General features: G+C 41.7%; 1 protein-coding gene across 3 annotated transcripts in view; it reads right to left on the reverse strand.

The window, feature by feature from the left end:
• The window catches only part of PDGFD (platelet derived growth factor D), a 244740-nt gene that overhangs the window by 21831 nt on the left and 201764 nt on the right, over positions 1-21145 (reverse strand). For all 3 annotated transcript variants that reach the window (XR_013522796.1, XM_002754357.7, XM_002754356.7), the window contains exons 4-5: positions 15184-15246; positions 10965-11163 (exon numbers count right to left, since the gene is read on the reverse strand). Coding sequence is in view for 2 of the 3 variants with exons in the window: in XM_002754357.7 (XP_002754403.4) it covers positions 10965-11163; positions 15184-15246 (262 nt within the window). In the remaining variant the exon portion in view is untranslated. The remainder of the gene's footprint in view (positions 1-10964; positions 11164-15183; positions 15247-21145) is intronic.

Here is a 21145-nt window from a genome sequence, read left to right on the forward strand (position 1 = left end):
GAAATGCATCCCCGTTTGTCTTTTTATACCTACAACTGTGCTTTGATTCTCAAGGGCAGGGATTTATCCCCAGTTGCTATATGCTGAGCCCAGGATACTGTGGGAACTGAATAAATGCCAAATGATCATTGTGCATAATTTATTGCTGTTTTTTTCTTCCTTTGTAAAGACATGTCATAACTTTAGCTCTAATCAATCCAGATTTAAATTGAATGAACTCTGTCTTGGGAAAGGAACCATTTTATTGCAGCTAAAGCACTGAAAATAACTGCAAGCAAAGCAGAAAAGATTACATAAATGGATTAAGAAGTGCAGCAATCATCCATTACAAGTGTCACCTTGAGATAAATACTGATGCTGGCCTGTGCATTCCTGGGCTTCCGGACAAGGCTGACGAAGAGGGCAAATCTGCTGCCTGTGATAATGGGAAGATGTTTGTCTAACACGGAGGACTAAAGAGGTGCAATTAGCAGCAAGGGATGGTGATGAGTGCGAAGGCAGAGAGGACAGGACGCAGGAAGCAGCACTGTCTCTGCTGTGGCTCGGCCCTCTGCTGTGCACCTTACAGATACAACTACCCCACCTATCTGAAGTGGGTATTACTTATTCAGAGTTAACAATAAATGGTAAAACTGGAATTGAAGCCTTTCTCCCTTTTGCCCCACAGTCTCTGTCACTTTAAGAAGAACAGAGGGATGGTCAGGAAGCCATTAGTTGAAGAAAGAAGACCAGTGTTGTGAGGGCTGTATTGGACTTTCCTGTGGGATGCTGAACTGGGGCCGGGTGGTAAATGGCCTCATCCTTATCTTCAGAAGACACCCAAGCCAAAGTACAGCACTTCCCTGTGCGAATTCCACTAAACCCCAAAGTGCCCTCCACAAAGCAGGAGAAGGCATGGAAGCCCGATGCTGCTGCAAAGCAAACTCCTCGTACTGTATAACTGTATGACTGCCATTGGCTACTTCCACTTCTTACTCACCATGAGAGTCACAATTCTGTCAGTTTCATGCATCCAGTCACGGATGTCACGAAGAACTATGGCCCAGCGTGACTGCTGTAGAACCCACCAGCCCTACATATCAGGCGACTGACACCACCAAGGCACTCTATTTAGAATTAGAAGTAAAAGGTCATTCTGACTGGACGCAAATAACTTCAAAGCATGATTGCAGACTTTCTGCAGGGGATACTGAGTTTCCAGTTAAGGAAGACTGATTAGCCAGTGCAGCAGAGCAGGGAGCCAGACAGAGGCTGAGCAGCAGTTAAGGTTTCTGGCGCTTGGGTTAGAAGGAGAATTCTGGAGTGAGACTTCTGGGAGGGAGACAGGCCATGTGGTGTCAACCCAGGGAGAGGGTCTGCCCTTTCCATTCTTACGTCAGTCCACACAGCTGAACATCTCAGAGCAGCCAGAATGTTACAAGTTTAATTCAAGGGCCCACTAATTTCATCTAGCATCCCTTATTTCATCCCGGACTACATCATGGAATAGTCCTTCTTTCTCTGTCATTTTGAATTTTAGTCTTGCTTTATCAAGCCTCTTTGACATCAGTCATGTTTTTTGGGTCTCATACTGGCAGTTTTCTGGAATGGCTGAGAAGGCTCCCCTGTCCTGAGACTTTCCCTGGATATGCTGGCCAAGTGTGGTATGCTGCGCAGTGCACAGGGGAGCGCCCTTCCTAATGCAGCCCCTGCCTCTAGGCGCAGCCTAATCACAGAGGTGCTTTGGGATGTAATAAGAATTCTGGAATCTGAGCTCTGGACTGGAGATTACAGTTCCTAATATTAGGGGCGGGAGGAAGGAGAGTCAACCTGTTCTTTTTGATCCTGGCCATCTAGACTACTAAGTGCTAGGTGCTGTGTTCATGAAATACCCATAAATGCTATGAATTACGTACAATCATAACTCTTACTTTTGCAGTTGAGGAAACTGAGCCTTTGAAAAGTTAAGGGGGAAAAAGACTTGCCAACCAGTCAGTGGTAGCCCCAGAGCTTGAATCCAGGCTTCTTCCTGCCTCTTGCACATATGAGCCCACTGTGAAGAGCTGACAAGCGTTCAGAGGGCAGCTCCCGCAAGCCATGTTGAGTATCTTCTCACGTGGACACAGAAGCAGGTCCTTTTGCCTGCGCAGGACCCCCCACCATTTCCTAACGCACACCCTGTGTGCACCAGGCCGCCACAGGAGGAATCTTCCCACCAGAGGACCACGTGCTGGGCAAATGAGCCGGCTTCCTCGGTGCATCCATAGGCACTAACCTGTCACGTTCACAATGTCGTCGATGACACGTACCCAAGCATGAGCTCCTGTGTATGCTCATCCATCTATTCAGTTCTGAATAATAAACCAGACAGCTGTTCAGAGTCTACCTTTGTCTTTGGTATTGCAATATAACGTTTCATCTTTCATCTGGAATGAGAGGACTTTGGCCGACGCACACTCTTCATTTTGTCCTCATTTTTCCTTGAATCCTTTCTTGCCTCATCTAGGAACTGAATGGATTGATAGCAATGATTTGTCCTCGGTGGGAAAAATGCCAGAATCCTAGAGATTCTAGTTTCTGTAGGACAAATAAAACCAATATAATATTTCATATACTTGGCAAGTACAACATGGGTGGGTGGCTTAAGATATTTAAATTTGAAAATCTATTCCTTATTAAAAGTGAATCATATTTTTTATTTTATATAAGTTACATGTTCTAGTGGACAAAAGTCTAAAATGTGCCTTACTGGGTCAAAATCAAGGCATGTAAAGGTAAGTCTGTTTTTGTGAATACAAAAACTTATTGTCAAACAAAATAATCTCCTCACTCTGAACACGGGAAAGCATCTTTGTTCTCCCCATGCACAATAATTTACCACTTGTTTTGGTCAACAAGAGGATAGTTTCCTTGAGTTAGCCTCTAAGCATCAAGTTATCCGTGGGCTTTCATGCTGCTGGTCATTCATCAATCTTTAGTCTGACAGAGAATCCAATTAAATTGCTGCACATCCTTGTGGATAGCCAGTCATCTTTTTGTTGATTGGTTTTTTATGGGACAGAGTCTCACTCTGTCACCCAGGCTGGAGTACAGTGGTGCAATCTAAGCTCACTGTAACTTCTGCCTCCTGGGTTGAAGCAATTCTTCTGCCTCAGCCTCCCGAGTAGCTGGGACTACAGGTATGCACCATATGCCCCTAATTTTTGTATTTTTAGTAGAGACGGAGCTTCACCATGTTGGCACTGGTAATCATTTTATTGCTGTTGTCACAAGGCCTAGCCTGGATAATGCTCACATTCTTTATAAACTCCTAGTACGCATGCGGCAGCCTGCACACCGGTGCATCTTCAGCGCATGGTGACGGCGTGTGGAGAGTGAGCACTTAAAGTAGGGCCGTGCTGTTTTTGAACACCATGCTCTTGTCCTGTTTTGCTTTCTCTGGCATCTCAGCTTGCTCAGCTAAATTATTTTAATCTTCTAGAGCGCGAGTTGAAAGGCATATTCACCCCCCCTCTCCTATGACCACTTCCCTTCTCCACACTTCTTCTGCCCTGTCACAGTGCTTATTTCAAAGACGTTGCTGCGTTTTCTTTATAGAGGGTCCAACTTAATGGTTCGACATGGCCGTTTGCCTCTTTGACGGTCCTTTCAGCTGCGTATGTCAATGTGAGCACCCATAAAACCATTCTGTTTTCCGCTTTCAGTAGTGTATTCAACACATTACATGGGCCATTAAACCTTTATTATGAAATGGGCCTTGTGTTAGATAATTCCGTCCAGCTGTAGGCCGATTTAAGTGTTACGAACATGTTTAAGGTAGGCTAGGCTGAGCTATGAAGTCCAGCAGGCTACGTGTAGTAAATGTGGGTTTGACTGACCTACATTTTCTACTTACAATGTGTTTATTGGGACGTAAACCCATCCAAAGTTAAGAAGCGTCTGTATTCAGGTGCTTCTCTTCCACTGAGCTAAAAAAGTTGTTGTCGGTAGAGAGCGACTATCTTTTTATCTCTTCTCTTAGTACTTTGCCCCTAGTGGTGTAAGGACCAAATGCAGCTCATTCAAGCTCATTCTAAAACCATTTGTTTTTTTTTTTTTTTTTTTTTTTTTTTTGAGTCGGAGTTTCGCTGTTGTTACCCAGACTGGAGGGCAATGGCACGATCTCTGTTCACCGCAGCCTCCGCCTTCTGGGTTCAAGCAATTCTCCTGCCTCAGCCTCCCGAGTAGCTGGGACTACAGGCGCGCACAACCATGCCCAGCTAATTTTTTTTGTATTTTTAGTAGAGACGGGGTTTCACCTTGTTGACCAGGATGGTCTCGATCTCTTGACCTCGTGATCCACCTGCCTCGGCCTCCCAAAGTGCTGGGATTACAGGCTTGAGCCACCGCACCCAGCCTCTAAAACCATTTGATTTCAACAATTAGAAGCAAGGGGCTGCTGAAGGAAGCACAACATTGTCTTCGTGCCAGATTCCATTTGCAAGAAACAGAGACTCAATAATTACTGCCTGAATGAATCAAATAAATTATGGATTTTCGGTTTAGTATTTTATCACAGAGAAAGGCAGAAACAATTCCAACTATCTTCCAGGAGTGCACAGAGTAGTACTAATACTTTACATGTCGAATGTTTGGATCTTATCTCCAGACTGCTCTAAGACATTGTGTAGTGGGAAAGTGTTGGGTTAGAATTAAGAAACTAGGATTCTAGAACCAGCTCTGCCAATGATGACGCATGATGCGGATGATGAAGATGACTGGCACTAAGACTCGTGGAATACAGAAGGAGTAGCACACAGGGCAGAGCATGGTCTTGAGAAGGCTGGCTCTCAGATGCAAGCATCAAGGTGCTAAGGAACACTGCCTTTGCCAAGTGGGGGACACTGCCACAATCTGTTATTACAAGTGTGAACATTTTACTAATGCTGCAACACTATGTTTATGAGGCTTTGGGATGGCGTGGGAGGTGAGGGGATTACAGGAATAATTGTAGTATTTCTGTAGCAAGCAACCAGGGGCTCTCAGCCTTTCTCAAGGTTCATAAATTCGCCAGGAGGAGTCTTCATCTTTATGAACGTTACAGTCTCACTGTGATTTTCACATTCCCTCTTCTATAAATCAGCACATAATTATGAAAACTGTTTTCACATTTCAGTCCCAATGTGGAAGTGCAAAAAAATCTGGAAAGAACAATTATTCTTTAAGTTTTAATGAGGGACTATCAGGATACTTTAAAATTAAAATTATGAAAGACACTGAATTTTATGACTCCACATGTGGGGCTAACCACTTAGAATGAAAACATTGATCACCAGTTAAACACAAATTAATCTACATCACAGTAAAAGCTTCTCAATCAGACAATTCCTGATTTTCAAGGTTTGAAAACACTGTGAAGCAATGAGTGAATGAAAATTTACTGAGCAACGACTATGTGTCCAGCACTGTGTGAGATGCTTTCCCAAACTCAAATTTCACTGAATCCTCACAGAAAATCCTCATCTTAGATATTACAATCCCACCGGATAGATGTAGAAACTGAGTTGCAGAGGAGCTAAGTGACTGGTCTAAAGCCACTGGACATAAGTAGACGTTTGGCACATACGTGCTGGAATATCAGTGATGGCTGCATGAGTATCTGGAAGGCACTGAACTAGGCTGAAAAGCAGTGACATCATCATAAAGCGATTCTCTGAACCCGGGAATTCATGACCTGGGGTGATGCATGAAGTACATCTACAAAGTGAAACATTTTAAGAAACAAGTTAGGAGATGAAGGTCTTAAAATTTCTTCTTCTCATTTCCGAGACTATGAATCCCTGAGCTTTAAACACCATTGTGCTGCCCACAGCATGAGCTTTGCAGCCAACAAGGCCAGGTTCATGTCATGATTCCCTATTTTTAAGCTCTCACAGACACTTGCTGAATTGTTTTATTTTCTATGCAAAATGGGAATCACAGTAGTTCCTGCCAAGAAATGTGTTAAGATTCGATGTGTTTTGAGTGAGTTTGGAGTGCAGGTCTAAAGCCCAGCTCTCAGTAGGTATGCTGTCATTACTATTTAGGTGAGTCGCACAGACCCAAGAAGGAAGTTTGAACCAGAAGCACCTACAGCTGGAAGGAACTGAGATCCCGCCATTGTGATGACTGAGGAATGGAAGGGCATGCCTATCTTAACTGAATGTAAAAAGCCAATGATCAGGTGTGTTCAGTTCGATTACATCAGACTTAACATTATCCTTCGCAAGTGTATTCGTTCATTCTTATACTGTGATAAAGGAATACCTGAGACTGGGTAGTTTATAAAGAAAAGACGTATAATGGCCTCACAGTTGCGCGTTGCCTGGGAGGCCGAGGGAAACTGAAATCATAGCAGAAGAAGACACATGCCTGGATGAGCGGAGTAACTGATGACGGGAGTGGGGTTAGAACATTCGCGAAGACGGACAATCGCACCTAGGAGAAAAGCAGAGGTGGCTCCGGCGCCAGGAGGAAGCACAACTGAAGGTGTCCTCGTCTCACGGCGGAGATGATCTTAAAACATTTCGGGTGTGTGCAGACACACACAACACGAGAAACAACAATATGATTTTTATGAATGCTTGCCTGGCAGAGTAAGTGGGGCATCTAGATACTTATAAATCATACGAGTCATAAACAGTGGCAAAAGTCTTTAAAAGAAAAGCTTAGCAGAAAAAACAAAAATGAGCAAAATGGTGTTAGAAAATTTCTGGGTAGATGGTATCAGAAAAGTTTAGTATTTGGAGTAATTTCCTACATTTGGAATCATTTTTGAAAAACCAAAAACTTCTGTCCTGTTTAGCATGCAGAGGCATGACCAAAAGAAGCAATAAATGATTTTTTAAAAGAAGGTATTCTGACCTAAGAGAATTCAGAACCAATTAAAACATATCGATATAAAACATTTATTTCTCAGTTTCTTATGCTAGCTATTTACCTATAAATAATTTCCAAATTAGAGTCAAGTGTTTTAGATCTTAGAGCAAAATGTCATGGAGAAAACAATAGAACTGGTATTAGATCCTTGGAAATATGTTGGTAACTGTTTCAAAGTTATAACATCTAACCATCTAGAGTGCAAAAATCACATATTTCAAACATCATGATTTGGAATTAATTTAATATCAAGATAGTTTTTGCATTCAATATTCAAATACCTTTTTTTTTTTTTTTTTGAGATAGCGTCTCACTCTGTTGACCAGGCTGCAGTGCAGTGGTGCAATCACAGCTGATGGCAACCTTGAACTCCGTGGGCTCTGTGAGCCTCCCATCTCAGCCTCCCGAGTAGCTGGGACTACAGGCATACAATCCATGCCCGGCTAACTTGTGTTTTTTGTGGAGGCAGGATCTCACCATGTTGCCTAGGCTGGTCTCAAACTCCTGGGCTGAAGCAATCTGCCTGCCTCGGCCACCCAAAGTGTTGGGATCACAGGAGTGAGCCACTGCTTCGGGCCTAAAACACTTTTTAAAAGAGGAGTACGTGTGAATTTTAGCATGTGTATCTAAAAATGGTTACTTTTTGGAGACTAAGGTATTTTGATTCATAGTTAAAACTATTAATTTGTAGTGCCCCAATCATTTTCTTCATATTTTAATCACAACACGAGCTTTGAAAGCAGGTTTCGCTCCTTGCTATTACGTCTTGGATTTCTCTTTGGAAAACACACTATCGTTCTGGAAAGTCAAGTTCTCCTGGAATAAGCAACATAACAGATCTTCCTTACATTGTTTATCTCCATACATCTCTCACTTAATGTCCAGTCAGGGCTGATCATTTCCTAATTTAGAAATGTGGAATTTTATGCTATGAACTGGAATAATTCTACACTGCCCTTAACTTCATCGGCATATGTTTTAAATGGATCGCAGTTTAGTTTCGGTTAAACTGCAGTCGCAATGCAGCAATGGAAGGACTATTTATGTGGCTCACAGAAAGAACGGCCATATAATTTCACCTCATGTTATGCACACTTCCTACACTCGTTAGTATGTCTACCATAAAAAGTAAATGCAACTTGAACTTAAAACATTCATTTTTAAAAATTAACTTCTGGGCAGCTTTGAGGTTAAAAGCATGAGTTTGAAATTATTGGCAAAAACTGGGCTTGGAACTGTAGTTATCTACAGATTTCAATTATATATGCTCCCCTTTTCTCCACTGCCTCCTAGGAAGCTGAAAGTTGAATATATTAACTTGTTATATTATCTTCAGTCCAGAAGCTTTTACAGACAAGTTTGAGCTTATCTATTACTTGTGAATTTTAAAAATGTAGACGTTATTGCTTTGGCATTCTGGTTTTGATATTTGGTAATTTTATGTCTCCTCTCCGTTTTCTCAACGAACTTTTACTGCCCTTTTGCCTTCTCTATTTTCAACTCTCTTCTTGAAGAGAACAAAACCCTCGCTTACCACCTCACCTCCCTTCCCCTAAATACAAAGAAGCAAAACGTATCATTTAATTGTAAAAGATGAACCTTCATATTTTAATTGTTCCCGATTCATTATAAATTCTTTACTCAGTGTGTCTGCATTTTATTCCAGAGTTCATAAAACCCTATGTTTTGTATATTCACATTCAAATGTCATCTTAGAATCCTGCTCCTTGCAATCATGAAAAATGCTACTTTCCATCTGTCTGGACAAATCAGAAGAATAGATGTGCAAAAGTAGTTCATAAATGACAAGCTTGTTTCTGCACAGCATCATTAAGAAATGATTATACTGACAGGAGACTTACGGAGCTCCTGTGGAGGCAAAGTTTTATTTGATGCCCCATGGACTTCTCTCCTGTTTTCACTGTTTTTTCTTTCTTTTTTTTTTTTTTTGAGATGGAGTTTCGCTCTCGTTACCCAGGCTGGAGTGCAATGGCGCGATTTTGGCTCACTGCAACCTCCGCCTCCTGGGTTCAGGCAGTTCTCCTGCCTCAGCCTCCTGAGTAGCTGGGATTACAGACACGCGCCACCATGCCCAGCTAATTTTTTGTATTTTTAGTAGAGACGGGGTTTCACCATGTTGACCAGGATGGTCTCGATCTCTTGACCTCGTGATCCACCCGCCTCGGCCTCCCAAAGTCTGTTTTCACTGTTTATTCACTTCTCCCTTCCTCACAGATCAAGATACAAGCCATGAATTTGTATTTTTATGTTCTCAAAGCAGACAATAGCAGCTGAAATATTAAATCTGACTTCCCTTGTTTTTGTGATATGTGTAGGTGAATCAGTGTCCATGGAATGATCGTTAAAGCAGCACATTTACAAGAGCAAAGACAGTGGTGACTTGGCAGGTTAAAAGAAATGGCAGAAAATCGCCTTAGGGCCATTTTAAACAAGAAGAGATTAAGAAATGGGACCTAAGCCAGCAGGGGAGAGAGACAATGTTTACTGTGTCACAAACATCAAGTCGCGTGTCACCTTGAGTGCCCCTGCAAGGTGATTTCAGTAACCAAAGACATTTTCAGTGAAGCTACCCTCTCCAGTCTAGGAGGTGGATGTTATAAACTTTAGAAATATACTAACACGGGTTATTAATATCTTCAATTCCACAAATGTTAATTGAGCATCTAAAATGTGTCAGAGACTAATCCAAGTGCTGCAGATACAGGATGAACAATCTCTTGACACTGGCTGTCTCTGAGGATCACTCTCCTACGAACCATAAATAATGTCAATATATACCCCAGTCTCACCACATGGAGATTCTGAGTCAGTGTATCTGGGGTGGGACTAGGCATCTGTAGGTTTTCAAAGCTCCCCCAGTGAATTAATTTTCAGCCAGAATGGAGAACCAGAGGAGGGACTGGGATTCCAGTTCCTCTTAGAGGAAACCCAAAAGTACAGTAACAGTGCAGTAGTAGGACACACAAAGTAACATGGTGTCCTAAGTGCTCCTAACCTTACCAGGTTAGAGGCTAGGTAGACATCACAGGGACAGAACAAGGGACAAGGTAGGCTTTACAAAAGAAGTGGAAGCATTCCATTTGAAATCTGGCACAAGACAAGGATGCCCTCTCTTCCCACTCCTATTCAACATAGTACTGGAAGTCCTGGCCAGAGTAATCAGGCAAGAAGAAATAAAGGGTATTCAATTAGGAAAAGGAAGCCAAATTGTCTCTATTTGCAGATGACATGATTTTATACTTAGAAGACCCCATAGTCTCAGCCCCAAATCTCCTTAAGCTGATAAGCAACTTCAGCAAAGTCTCAGGATACAAAATCAATGTGCAAAAATCACAAGCATTCCTATACACCACTAACAGACAAACAGCCAAATCATGAGCAAACTCCCATTCACAATTGCTACAAAGAGAATAAAATACCTAGGAATACAACTTACAAGTGATGTGAAGGACCTCTTCAAGGAGAACTACAAACCACTGCTCAAGGAAATAAGAGAGGACACAAACAGATGAAAAAACATTCCAAGCTCAAGGTTAGGAAGAATCAGTATCATGAAAATGACAATACTACCCAAAGTAATTTATAGATTCAATGCTATCCCCTCAAGCTACCATTAACTTTCTTCACAGAATTGGAAAAAAAAAAAAAAAGAACCCTTAAATTTCATATGGAACCAAAAGAGAGCCTGCATAGCCAAGATAATCCTAAGCAAAAAGAACAAAGCTGGAGGCATCACACTATCTGACTTTAAATGATACTACAAAGCTACAGTAATCAAAACAGCATGGCATTGGTATCAAAACAGAGATATAGACCAATGGAGAAGAGGGGCCTCAGAAGTAATGCCACATATCTACAACCATGTGATATTTGACAAGGCTGACAAAAGCAAGAAATGGGGAAAGGACTCCCTGTTTAATAAATGGTGTTGCGAAAACTGGCTAGACATATGCAGATCTCAAATCCAAAAGACTTCTGGATTCAAATACTTTGAATATGGGAAACTCAGCCTGCACTGTGAAGACCTCTATCTGCTTATGAAGAATGCGTAAGTCTCTGTCTCTTACCTTTTGACCTCCGCTCATGATATGACCTTCCTCGATAGTGAGGGGTGTCCAAATACACACTCTCAAGATCTTCTTGCCATGACTCTGGATTGAAGTACTTGAGCAGATCTTCCACAGTATCAAATTCTGCAATTTTTTTGTCCAGAGCGTCCGCGGTGAGAGTGGGATCCGTTACTGATGGAGAGTGATAGGAGACCCCCTAAGAGTGACATACAGCTCAGTGTACTCAGAAAAAGTCCATTGCTGTGGAATACAACAGTCATTCAACTATACAGAAAGAACATAAACAGGCTTCTGTGTACAAGGCATCAGAAGTTTGAATGCCATGAAAAAATAACATGGCATTATCTTGCCATATTCTTGGGTAAAATCAATTAATTGCTAAAAAGATAGTCATTTGCTTTTTTTAAAATTCATCAAATCCAAGCAGATCATAAAACTTTCAGTTTATCTTAACTATAATCATCTAAAAATATACACTAGATGGAAATACATAAAATTAAGTCATCCAGTTTCTTGGTTCCTGGTCCTAAATCAACCACATAACAACAAATAATAGTGGGAATTAAAATTTCAAACTGTGTCCATGTTAGTTTTGATCATTTGTTCCATTCTCCTCTATTTAACCTCCCCATCCCCCCTTTACAGGTCACCTGGAATTGGAGATGAGGTGTGAGCAATGTGCTCATCTACCCTGGAGACATTTTCATAAAATCTAGCACTTTAACCAACTTATTTACTGTCAACAAGGATAGTTAGCCATGAAACTGGCTCTCTTGACTTCAAAGGAGAGGATTCACAGGGGCAGCATATTTTTCTAAAATGCTATAGTTTGCTAGTGATCCCAGTTGCCATTAAAAGTTCTCAGCAAGAGTCTTTAAATGAGAAACACAACATCATTGAAAGCCTGAAGAGGATTATGTATTTTGCCATAGAATACATCCCACAGAAGGTTTCCAAGCACTTCCTTCACTAACCCTCGTACAATCTAGAGGTAAATGAGCCATGATTCAAATATCTCTGTTAAAATTCATGACCCATTGACAAGGAAATAGAGAGCACACAGCCTCAAATGATTTTTAAATCTCTTTAAAGAAACTACCAAATAAATAAGAGCCCCCTAATGGCAAATATCTCTTATCACTAAGGGAAAATAGGACTTAATGACAACTTGCTTTCCTAAGGATTGACTGTCGAATCTAATCAAGAAAAATGGGTGCTATAGAGTCCCAGACAGCAAAGCCCACAATTTACAATCTTACTCTCAGGCAAAGCTGTCTGTCTTTAACCAATCAAGGTCCAAAGGTTGGTAAGTGATTTCATGATCATCTGCTGTCAGAGGAAGTCTCGCTTCACACAACTGAGGGGCTTTAAAGCATTAATCTACCATTGGTCTCACTCAGGAGCAGTTTTCAAATATTATTCCCTGTAGGTTAAAGGGAGTCGAGGGAGTGGGGCGAGAGAATGAAATAGACGGATGAATGTCAGGCCAGTTCTATTTTTTTTTTTTTCTTTTAGAAGAAACCATACGTCTAGTTTTCAGTCATCCTTGTTAAAATAAGTAGACATCCCCTCTGACCAAACCTTTCCTACCGTGCTACACTCATTACCTTATGAGTCTACTGTGTATTCTGTTCAGGTGTATCCAGGCAATAATGATTATTTATCTGGAGGCACGGTCCTTGTCATACATTATAGAAGAACCCACAGATTTATTCACAGTTCGAGCCATGTTAAAGATGCCCTCTGCAGTCGTCTTGTTGATATTATATCTGGGTGCAGCCCTGTTTGTTCCTTCTGTTTCTGATAGGTTGTCTCTTTAATTGAGGTGTGTGTGTCCGTGTGTGTGTGCCTGTGTTTGTGTGTGTGTCTGCTTGACACGAGCCGGACCCTGACTGAAGCACATCATTTCTGTCTTTCACATCTCTCTTGGGGTCACATGCTAGGGGTGGAATACTTACAATTCAGTACTGTAATTCCAAATCCCCATCAACTTGCATTGCCTGGATGATCTACAGTCTATCTGGCTCAACATCATTGCACCAGATGGTTTACAACTAGCCTTGTGTCACAATAGCGTGGGTCTAAGAACTGAAAAACTCAAAATGCGCTGAGCAGATTAGAGGCATGGCAGCACATAAAAAGTCTGTGAAGTTAAAATGCTTCCCTCTTTTTTGAAATAAAAACAGGGACACCCATAAAGCCATTCCCATGCAAGTGACAGCTTCTTGCGACAGCTCTGGGGAAAGTGGCTGCATGGAGTTTTCCGGGGTGGCTCCTGCCAGTGCCTAGAATGTAGTGTGTAGGCAGGTATCTCTCTCAGAGAAAGCTGTGGAGAACTCTCAGTCCCTGAGACGGGAGGGGGAAATTTAATCTCTTCCAATATGAGGCTGAAGAGTAAATCCAAGTCATAGGTAAAATGTAAACGTGTCCTTGTGTATGAGCCTTACTGCGGTTGTCAAGTTTTGCTTCCCGGAAGTTTCCAGAAACAACAATGATGGCTGAGGAAATATTTATGAGGGATGAGGTGACCTAATACGCCCATGAGGACATTCTGGTTTCTGAGGTAAATATTTTAAAACTATTTGTACAGAAAAGAACTAATCGAATGTGTCTCCTTCAGCTGCACAGTAAATATGATTTCATTCAGCTTTTGTCCTGTATTTATAAAAATCAATTCTGAAGTTAACCGCATTACTTTAAAATGACAACAACATGTAAAGAAAAAGCTCTGAATACGGAAAACCCCTTTCAACAAAAACAAGGTCCGGTTTAAACAAATGTTAATGGTAGGTCCACTGACCCTTGCTCCTGTTCCAGAAAGTTCCTGAACAATGGAGTTCCGCGTAAAGAAACGCGCTTGCTCTGGCCTTACAAGAGAGTTAAGCAGCACCTAGACTTGAAACTCAAACCAGAAGTGTTTGCAGTGACTGGACCCAGGGAACCTCCCCACGTACTCCGAAGGATGGGACAGTTCCTCTCTTTTAAAGGACCTGGGTTATCCTTAATTAGTTAAGGGTCCTTGAAGGCTTGTAATTCTGTGCTTGGGGCAAGCATCATTAGACAACCCTGAGCTATCAGGTCGAAGGTGCCTGAGAAGCCGGAGCATCCCTTGACCCTCAGTCATGGTTGCATAAGTCTACCTTGAGTTATCAGCCTCTACTGTGACCCTCCTGCCTAGCCTGAGCAGCTCCTCAGCTTTGTCTGCCTTATGTTGACTTTCACCTAATTGGTAATGATTGTCTACACCAAGCTAGGTTCAGAGCATGTATCCTGGACTGTAGAAAGCACACAAAACACCTAAATCACCCTCAGAGATCGCTCTGATCTTTTGATCAGATGAGGTTCTAGTCCAGAAGCCATACCAGGTGAATTAAATAGTCACATAATTCATAGTGGAGGGAATTTTGCCATATGAAAGAGTTTTTTTAAAAAATCCCCTAGAGAGTAAAAGATAACATATTAATTTTAGAAAAAGAAATTAACTCTGACTCAGCCACATGGACCTACTTAGAACCATGGGCAAGCTTTCTCTATGCTCTTGACCTTTTAGGAAACAATTGCATTTATTGTCTTGTATTTTATTGCTACATATGTGCTACACATAGGATTGGTGAAAACAAGGTCTGCTCTTTCTGTACAAAACAGATAAGGGACAGAATACTGAGAAATGACTAAATTTAGAAAAAAATTGGAGCATGAACCATTTTACAGCTTCACGGTGAGTTACGTTTTCTATCGAAGTAAAATGGAATACATGCCTAATTTGCACTTAAGTTATCTTACTGTAAACACTGGGATTTTCAAGTCTGAAAAGACCCTTGAAAATGCAAAGGTTAACATCTTCCCCAGGAATATTCGAAAGCTATTTTGAAATTCCGCACTTGAGTGTGGGCCATGAACTAATTTGATACGTTTGATATGTTTGGACAGACCTTTAATTGGAAAGCTCTGCTCTGAAACTGAAAAACATTTCAGTGATTGCCCAGCCTGAGTTCCTACCACAGTATACTGGCAGTTCCTGGAAACCTTTCTGACAGACAGGAAAAGGGTGTCTGACATAATCCATTGTAACCTGAGTGAAATGGAGAAACACGTCCTGTTTGAGATCCGGCTTTGGTCAAACCACAGGTCTGTGACACAGGTGAAGTTCTTCTGGGATTGATCTTAGCTATCCCATCAGTTTCTTTTGCTGGCAACGGAGTCATAAATTACTTACTGAAATAGAGCTTGTGACTGATTCCCAGTTGGTCTCTGAAGCTGCTGCGGGTTGGAAATCTTCCTGCAAGGCAAAGAAACATCTTATGCGAGTCAGTCAAACCTCTGTTCAATTCATTACATGCACGGTTTCAAAATCTCAGCCTTCTGAGTCTCTTTCCAACTAAGGGACAACAGAAATAGGGCTACATTCCTGCTGCACAGGTCACCATTTGTCTTAAGCACATATCAAGAACCCTTCTCATTCAAGATATAAACATTTTCTTGTAAGTACTGGTGAAATGGAAAAGGTACAGGCAGGAATGCAAATTTGAACTTGGCCACCTACTGGTTATGTGACTGGAGACAACTGACAGCCCCTCCATTTCTTGTTTTCCTCATCTGCAAATGGCTAGTATGGAATCCTTACATTACAGAGCTATTTTGAGAACTGAATGCACTAATTATGTAATTACCAATGGCACTGAATAGAGTGCTTGATAAAAAATAACTATCATCATTAGTGATGCATAACTGGCTTAAACTAGGTTAGGCATTATGTTCTATCTTGCCTTCCGACCTGGTCCAAAATATTGGTGATCTTTTCGAAGACAAACTAACTTTCAAGGGGCTGTTCCTGACCCTATCAACGAATATAGGGAAGGATGGCAGTGGAAGAAAATGACTGGGAGTGACTAAGTACTACCCATTTGGGGAAGGAAGGTCAGAGGCAGATAAGCCTGAGTGGATGTATGATGCAGTGGATCACACAGAAAGAAACTTCTCTTTGAAGACAAACTCGTCTCCCATTTGTACGAGTCTTCTATGTTAATTACCACAGCACCAGGAAGTGCAAAAAACATGAAGGGACAGAAAACGAATTTTGTCATTTTTACAATTCACAGATGGCTTCCTGACCTTGCTAAAATAAATCACTTTGGAAAATTTCTTCCAGCCTTACCAGGGAGTGGGAAGTGTTTTGAGAGGATGCGGAGAAATAGCCACTCAAGTCTGACAACTTATTTACCCAAGTATACCTACTGAATGAGAGCTTAGTATCAGGTGTAAATTTCATTAGCATTTGGAGGAGCTGAAAGTGCATTTGTTAATTGCTTATGATGAGGCTGGTTTATGTACAAATTTCCTGTGTTTAAGAAGTTTAAATTTCCTGTGTTCAGCTGATTACCAAGAGAGAACTGAGTCAAACGTAGGATTAAAAGAATGAAAAAGTATTAGAAGCTGACTAGATGAGAGGATAATAGGTGCAGCAAACCACCCTGGATCCCAGAACTTAAAGTAAAAAAAGTCATAAAATTAAAAAAAATGAAATTTTGAGACCGAGTCTCACTCTGTCACCCAGGCTGGTATGCAGTGGCATAATCTCAGCTCACTGCAACCTCGGCCTCCCAGGTTCAAGCAATTCTCCTGCCTCAGCCTCCTAAGTAGCTGGGAATATAGGTGTCTACCACCACACTCAACTAATTTTTGTATTTTTAGTAGAGATGGGGTTTCAGCATGTTGGCCAGGCTGGTCTTGAACTCCTGACCTCAGGTGATCTACCCGCCTTGGCCGCCCAAAGTGCTGGGATGACAGGTGTGAGCCACTGAACCCAGCCTTGTTATTCTAATCCTGACCCTAGGAAGAGAAGAAGGAAACAGGAAATGTGGTATCTGCACTCTGCAAAACCAAATAGACACAAAAAGGACACTGACTTCCCACAGCGGGAAGATGTGTATAATCAAATGAAGGCTGGCATTTATATAAGGCTTCATACATTGGTGAGCAGATAAGACTGGGCAAGAAGCCAGAGAGCCAGTGGTTTCTTCACACCTTGATGAGACTGTTGGTGGAGGACATATGCCAGGTAACGTAATGCCACGAGAAATCCTCAGACCACAGAATTTTCATTTTTACTTATTCATTCAATATTTGTTAATCACCTGCTGTCAATACTTCCTCAGCCGTGGGTAGGATCATGAAGAAATAAAACCTTTCCATACCCTCAAGGAATTCAAAATGTAAACTCATAAATAAGCAGGTGAGAACATTCATGTGGGTGCTCCGATACCAGCCTACTTTGCATGCCATGGAAGGTAGTCGATGACAGTACTAGGGGAGAGAGTGGGCTTGGAAAAATTTCACACAGGAAGCTGATTTGTTAGCAGGGTCCTGGAAGATAAATAGATGGTTCTTGCAGAAAAGGTGGGGTGGAAGACTCAAAGGGAGAGCAATGCTTAGACAACGCGAGGAAAGTGTGCAGAAAAGGAAACAACTTGCTAGGGAAAATACGAGTCATGTTGTGCATAGTATGTGTGATGTGCATACACTATATACAGATGGAGCTGTTCAGGGGGAAGTCTGCTGCATGAGAATGGACCACGTAAGAGAGTTGTAACCTTGAGATACAGATTTGGGAAGTATCAACACAAAAATGTAATTCAACCATGTAAAGGGTTATGTTGACCATGTTAAAATCAGAAGAGGGACAGTGTTAAAATCTTGGAACTGGAAACAGTTTTAGGATTATCTAGTCTAATCTACTTATTTAAACAATAAGGAAACTGGCCAGAAGCAGTGGCTCATGCCTATAATCCCATCACTCTGGGAGGCTGAGGCAGGTGGACCACCTGAGGTCAGGAGTTCAATACCAGCCTGGCCAACATGGTGAAAACCCGTCTCTACTAATAACACACACACACAAAATTAGCTGGGCATGGTGGTACATGCCTGTAGTCCCAGCTACTCGAGAGTCTGAGGCAGGAGAATTGCTTGAACCTGGAGGCAGAGGTTGCAATGAGCCAAGATTGCACCATTGCACTCCAGCCTGGGCAACAAGAATGAAACTCCATCTCAAATAAAAAAAAAAGAAAAGGAAAGGAAAAAGAATAAAAAAACATAAATAAATAAAAAATAAATAAATAAGGAGAGATTCAGGGGAAGATGGCTGAACGGAAGCTTCTCTGGAATGCAGCTACCACTGAGTGATACAGAACCAGACCAATACACGTGTCTCTGAGCGAGGTGCTGGTTTTGTTTTAAAGGGACTGGTTGAACAGCAGGATTAACCCCCCAAAAGGCAGTGAAATCAGCCCAAAGGCATCCAACCGAGGCAAGGCGGGGCACTGCCCCACCTGGAAAGTGTATTAGGCACGGAGGATGGTGGGGGGGGGGCATCACCTCCTCTGTTCTCTGAATCAGATACAGCAATTTACTCCAAGACTCCAGCAGCACACAGACCAGCGAAACACTGCCTTGCTGAGAACCACCCGGAGTCACTGACCCGGACAACAGCCCAGGCCGGCAGCCCTGGCCAGACTGGTGCCTTGTTAGCACAGACCAGGGCAGAGATTTGGACTAATACCGAGAAACCTTGTGAAAAGGAACTGACCGTCCCACAAAGGGAGAGTTGAAAGAGGGGAGGGGGATACGACCAGACAGGCCCCTCCCCTACAAGATACAGCAACCAGAGGCCCTCTCCCGGGAGAGTTTCACAGTTAACACATCCTCCACCCCAGGAACAAAGGGATCGGCAGAGGGAAAGAGCCTGCCATTGGGAAGGCAGGGCTAACCCCAGCAGTATGGAAACCAGGTGAAGAATAAACAGCAGCCTGGACTGAGACTGAGGCAGCCCAGCAGCATCTCCACAGGCAGACAATGGACAGACTGTCTCAAGCGGCACACTGACACCTGTGTTAAATAAAAAAAGCCTCATACAGGAGAAATAACGCCAACTTAACAGAAAGGACGTCCACTCAGAGAAGATGGGAAGAAGCCAGCGCAAAAAGGTTGAAAACATCAAAGTCCAGAATGCCTCTCCTCCCCAGAGAAATCACAACGATTCACCAGCATGGCAACAAAACAGGTCAGAAAATGATTTTAATGAGCTGACAGAAGCAGGCTTCAGAAGATGAGTAATAACAAACTTCTCTGAGCTAAAAGAACATGTTTTAACCCAATGCAAAGAAACTAAGAACATTGAAAAATGATTACATGAAATACTAACTAGAATAACCAGCCTACAGAAGAACACAAACGACTCGATGGAGCTGAACAACACGCACAAGAACTTCATGAAGCATATACAAGTTTCAATAGCCTAATAGATTAGGCAGAAGAAGGGATGTCAGAGATCAAAGATCGACTTAATGAAATTAAAAGAGAAGGCAAGAAAACAGAAAAAAGTGAACAAAAATGAACAAAGCCTCCAAGAAATATGAGATTATGTGAAAAGACCTAATCTACGCTTGATCGATGTACCTGAAGAGGACAGGGAAAATGAATCCAAGCTGGAAAACACTCTTCAGAATATTATCCAGGAGAACTTCCCCAACCTAGCAAAGCAGGTCAACATTCAAATACTAGAAATACAAAGAACACCACAGAGATACTCCTCAAGAAGAGCAATCCCCAGGCACATAATCGTTAGATTCATCAGGGTTGAAATGAAGGAAAAAATGCTAAGGGCAGCCAGAGATAGAGTTTGGTTCACCCACAAGGGAAAGCCCATCAGACTGACAGTGGAACTCTTGGCAGAAACCCTACAAGCCAGAAGAGAGTGGGGACCGATATTCAACATCCTTAAAGAAAAGAACTTTCAACCCAGAATCTCATATCCAGCCAAACTAAGCTTCATAAATGAAAGGGAAATAAAATTATTTATGAACAAGCAATTACTGAGATATTTTATCACCACCAGACCTGCCGTATGAGAGCTCCTGAAGGGAGCACTTACCACAGAAAAAAACGTCCAGTATCAGCCACTGCAAAAATGAACCAAATGGTAAAGACCAACCACACAATGAGGAAACCATCGATCAATGGGCAAAACAAATAACCCGTAACAAAATGGTGAGATCAATTCACACATAACAATATCAACATTAAACATAAATGGCCAAAATGCCACAATCAAAAGACACAGACTGCCAAACTGGGTAAAAAGTCAAAACCCATCAATGTGCTATATTCAGGAGACCCATCTCACCTGCAACGACACACTACACTCAAAATAAAGGGATGGAAGAAGATCTACCAAGCAAATTAAGAGCAAAAAATAGCAGGTGTTGCAATTTTATTCTTGGATAAAATCGACTTTAAACCAACAAAGATCAGAAGAGACAAAGAAGGACACTACATAATGGTGAAAGAATCAATACAACAAGAAGAGCTAACTATTCTAAATACATATGCACACAATACAGGAATGCCCAGATACAAAAAGCAAGTTCTAAATGACCTACAAAGAGACTTAGACTCCCGCACAGTAACAGTGGGAGAGTTTAACACTCCACTGTTAACATTAGACAGATCAACAAGATAGAAAATCAGCAAGGATATACAGGACTTGAATGCAGAACTGGAACAAGCAGACCTAATAGACATCTACAGAACTCTCCACCCCACAGTCACAGAATATACATTCTTCTCAGTACGACATCACACTTAACTCTAAAATTGACCACATAATTGGAAGTAAATCACTCCTTAGCACATGCAAAAAAACAGAAATCATAACAAACAGTCTCTCAGACCACAGTGCAATCAAATTAGATCTCAGGATTAAGAAACTAACTCAAAATCACACAACTTCATGGAAACGGAACAACTGGCTCCTGAATGTTGACTGGATAAACAATGAAATGAAGGCAGAAATAAAGATGTTTTTCAAAACCAAGGAGAATGAAGACACAATGTACCAGAATCTCTGGGACACATTTAAAGCAGTGTCTAGAGGGAAATTTATAGCAATACATACCCACATGAGAAACGAGGAAAGATCTAAAATTGACACCCTATTGTCAAAATTGAAAGAGCTAGTGGAGCAAGGTCAAAAAATTCTCAAAAGCTAGCAGAAGACAAGAAATAACTAAGATCAGAGAAGAAATGAATGAGACAGAGACACAAAAAAACTCTTCAAAAAATCAATAAATCCAGGAGCTGGTTTTTAGAAAAGATCAATAAAATAGACAGACCACTAGCCAGAT

This window comes from Callithrix jacchus, chromosome 10 (assembly GCF_049354715.1).
Source record: "Callithrix jacchus isolate 240 chromosome 10, calJac240_pri, whole genome shotgun sequence".
Classification (NCBI taxonomy): Eukaryota; Metazoa; Chordata; class Mammalia; order Primates; family Cebidae; genus Callithrix; species Callithrix jacchus.